This window comes from Aegilops tauschii, chromosome 4 (assembly GCF_002575655.3).
Source record: "Aegilops tauschii subsp. strangulata cultivar AL8/78 chromosome 4, Aet v6.0, whole genome shotgun sequence".
Taxonomy (NCBI): Eukaryota; Viridiplantae; Streptophyta; class Magnoliopsida; order Poales; family Poaceae; genus Aegilops; species Aegilops tauschii.
The window spans coordinates 486,767,731-486,770,800 of NC_053038.3; the positions used below are offsets into that span (position 1 = coordinate 486,767,731).

General features: G+C 50.6%; 1 protein-coding gene across 1 annotated transcript; it reads left to right on the forward strand.

Moving 5' to 3' along the window:
- Positions 1-595: 595 nt before the first annotated feature.
- Positions 596-1,979, forward strand: LOC109748829 (BTB/POZ and MATH domain-containing protein 2-like). Its single transcript, XM_020307852.3, has one exon. It carries the CDS (start codon positions 642-644, stop codon positions 1,728-1,730), a length of 1,089 nt encoding a protein of 362 aa, XP_020163441.3. The 5' UTR covers positions 596-641; the 3' UTR covers positions 1,731-1,979.
- The last annotated feature ends 1,091 nt before the right edge of the window (positions 1,980-3,070 follow it).

Here is a 3,070-nt window from a genome sequence, read left to right on the forward strand (position 1 = left end):
AGGCATGCCGGCCAGGGCCTTGACTCAATCCACGATGCACACGACACGCATAGATTGCGGCTCGTGCTCCTTATTTCACGTGCAAAAGGAAAAAGACCGGCGAAACCGGTCCTAGCTAAATCTTGGTTCAGGGTTTATCTGACACTCTCTCAAACCCTTGGGTGGGGCGACGGCGCAGTATGGTGCTTTGCAGCCGTGTCATGCATGTAAAGAGAGAACAATGTGTGATCATAGCACACGAGCATAATGCAGTATGGTGCTTTTGCAGCCGCGTCCCCGGCCGGCTGTGCTACACGCCGGCGAGTAGTACTATTTGCCATGCATATGCACCCGGTTTCAGAAAAAATACAGTTATTGGGTAACTGCACGCGCGTCTCCTCGGCAAAGGTACCCGCCAGCGATTTCACGCGCACTCGATCGCCGCGCGCGGGAACGCGCCCCGGTACTGCATGCGCTGGCCGACTGCTCGTGTGATGCGCGCGATTAATGCAGGCCAAGCAAGCGTCGTCCTACCTCCGTGCTTTCCAGCGACCTCGCAAGCTCTATATAAGAAGTTTAAGAACCTCACAAGCTCCCACACCCGTTTGTCATTCTTCCCAGCGACGAAATCACTCGATCTGTCCGTTCTTCCCAGGCTCGCCATGTCCGGCTCCCCCCTGTCCTCCGGCGGTGGCATGCCGTGGAAGACCGCTTCGGCCATCGTTGCGCGGCCATTGCCCGTCTCCGGCTCGCACGTCCTCAAGATCGACGGCTGCTCCCGCACCAAGGGCCTCGTCAACGGCTATGGTGTCTCGTCCGAGAAGTTCGTCGTTGGGCGCCATCGCTGGTACATGAGGTACTTCCCTGACGGTCACTCGGCAGGCCAAGCTGGTTGGATATCTATCTACCTCCATCTTGTTCCCGCTGATAGTGTCGATGATCAAGTCCACGCCCGGTGCAAGATCAGCTTGCTGGACCAGGACGGGGAGCCGGTGCCGTCGCGCGTCACGGACAGCCAAACATGCTACACCTTCTCCAGCAATACAGGGCCATGGGGTTCTCCTCAGCTCATCACCAGGAAGGACTTGGAGGAGTCACTTTACCTCAAGGATGATGTTTTCAGTGTCAAGTGCGAGATCACCGTGCCGAGGGAGATCTTCACGGAGCCCATCTCGCTGCTGGTCGCCGCGCCGCCGTCCGACATGCACCGCCACTTTGGCCGGCTCCTCTCCAGCGGCGACGGGGCGGATGTCACCTTCGAGGTCGGAGGCGAGACGTTCGCGGTGCACAGGTGCGTGCTCGCCGCTCGGTCGTCGGTGTTCATGGCGGAGCTGTTTGGGCCGATGAAGGAGAACACCGATGCTTCTGTACCCATCGCTGACATGGAGGCTAAAGTGTTCAAGGCCATGCTCCACTTCATCTACACAGACTCTCTGCCGCCCATGGACGATGAGCAGGAGGTGGTGGTCATGGCTCAGCATTTGCTTGTTGCCGCTGACACGTATAACCTCGAGAGGCTCAAGTTGCTCTGCGTAGAGAAGCTCTGCAATCACATGGACGCAAGCACCGCGGCCACTACGCTGGCATTGGCTGAGCAGCATTCCTGTCGCGGGCTCAAGGACTTGTGCTTCAAGTTCCTTGCGTCCCCTGGAAATATCCTCAAGGCCGTTGTGGCGAATGACGGCTTCGAGCATGTGAGGCGCAGCTGCCCGTCTGTGCTCAAGGAGCTCGTTGCCAAACTTTCACCTTGATTTGAGACAGGCACCGCCCTCTCTAGCTTGATTATCCTGCAATTTCAAGTAGTACTATTGAATTAATTATGTATCAGGAATTGATGTACTAGTACTTCTATTTGTGCTGCCTTTTCCATGTTAGATCATCAGTGGCCAAAACTATTGGTGATATGCAAAGGTCGAACTTATCATATCGGGGTTGCTAAATCTTAGTTGAATGTTGAACCAAATTTCAGTCGATGCTATATTCACGGGATTTTACATGAAGATTCATGCAAAATATTCCTTTTACTTTTTATCTTCTTTTTATTCCGAATTGCTAATTTCATGCGGATGAAAACAATTCACTTCCATCCATGTTTTGAGCTGTGCGAACTGTGCGTTGAGATTCATGTTTTTCCCTTTTTTTGGTCCTCTTGAACACTGAGTTTTCTTATCGGGCGCGCTCAATTTTTTAAGCCGACCCATTACGTTCCCCCTTGATATCCTGCGTCGGTCTCTTTTGCTTTTCTATTTTATTTATGGAGTGCGATATTTGTCACACGTGTGCCACATAGGTAAAACTATCATACACACCTTATTCCTTCTAAGTATAGAACGATTCCCCTCCTCCTAAACGACCGCGCAGGCTTGCCCGAGAAAATTGCGCATGTTGGATTCGAACCCACAACTCCCTGGCACCAAAGCACACCACCACAACCAACTCACCCTTAGGGATTTGTTGCTCAACTAAAGAAAACTATTAGTTTTGACCCTTCTTTTTACAATCGTGCTATTACAGAAAATTACCACGATTTCCCCTCGGGTCAAAGTTACCATGGTATTCATATGCAAGTTATCAGGTCTATGTTGCGTAAGTTACCGTGCTATTTACATAGAACTTACCAGGTACTATGTTTCAACAACTACATTCCCTTTCAAAGTTAGCATTGTGTTTTGTACACAAGTTATCAGGTCCTCGATGCGTAAAATACCGTGGTACTAACTCATAAGTTATCAGGGTATGTTTACATCAACCTCCCCTGGTCAAAGTTACCATGGGGGGTTGTACATGAGTTACCGGTTCTACGGTTCATATATTATCATGGTACTTACACCTAAAAACCCGGGTGTGTTTCAGTAGCTTTTTCCATAGGTAAAAACTTAGCACAATATTTTTGTGTAACTTATCACGCCTATAGCGGGTCAAAGCAGACCTTTTTTTGGGCCAACCCACGAGGACGTGCGCCCCTCATGACACTAAACATTATGTGACTTTCCCGTGACACGCCATGTGTTGTGTTCATCCAAGAGGCCCCACGAGGCGAGTGTATGTTTTTAACAACTTTTTTTCCTTTGGTAAAAAGTCACCATGATGT

What these genes read in the sequence shown, in the direction of transcription:
- LOC109748829 (XM_020307852.3), top strand. Translation starts at nt 642, where the DNA reads ATGTCCGGCTCCCCCCTGTCCTCCGGCGGTGGCATGCCGTGGAAGACC.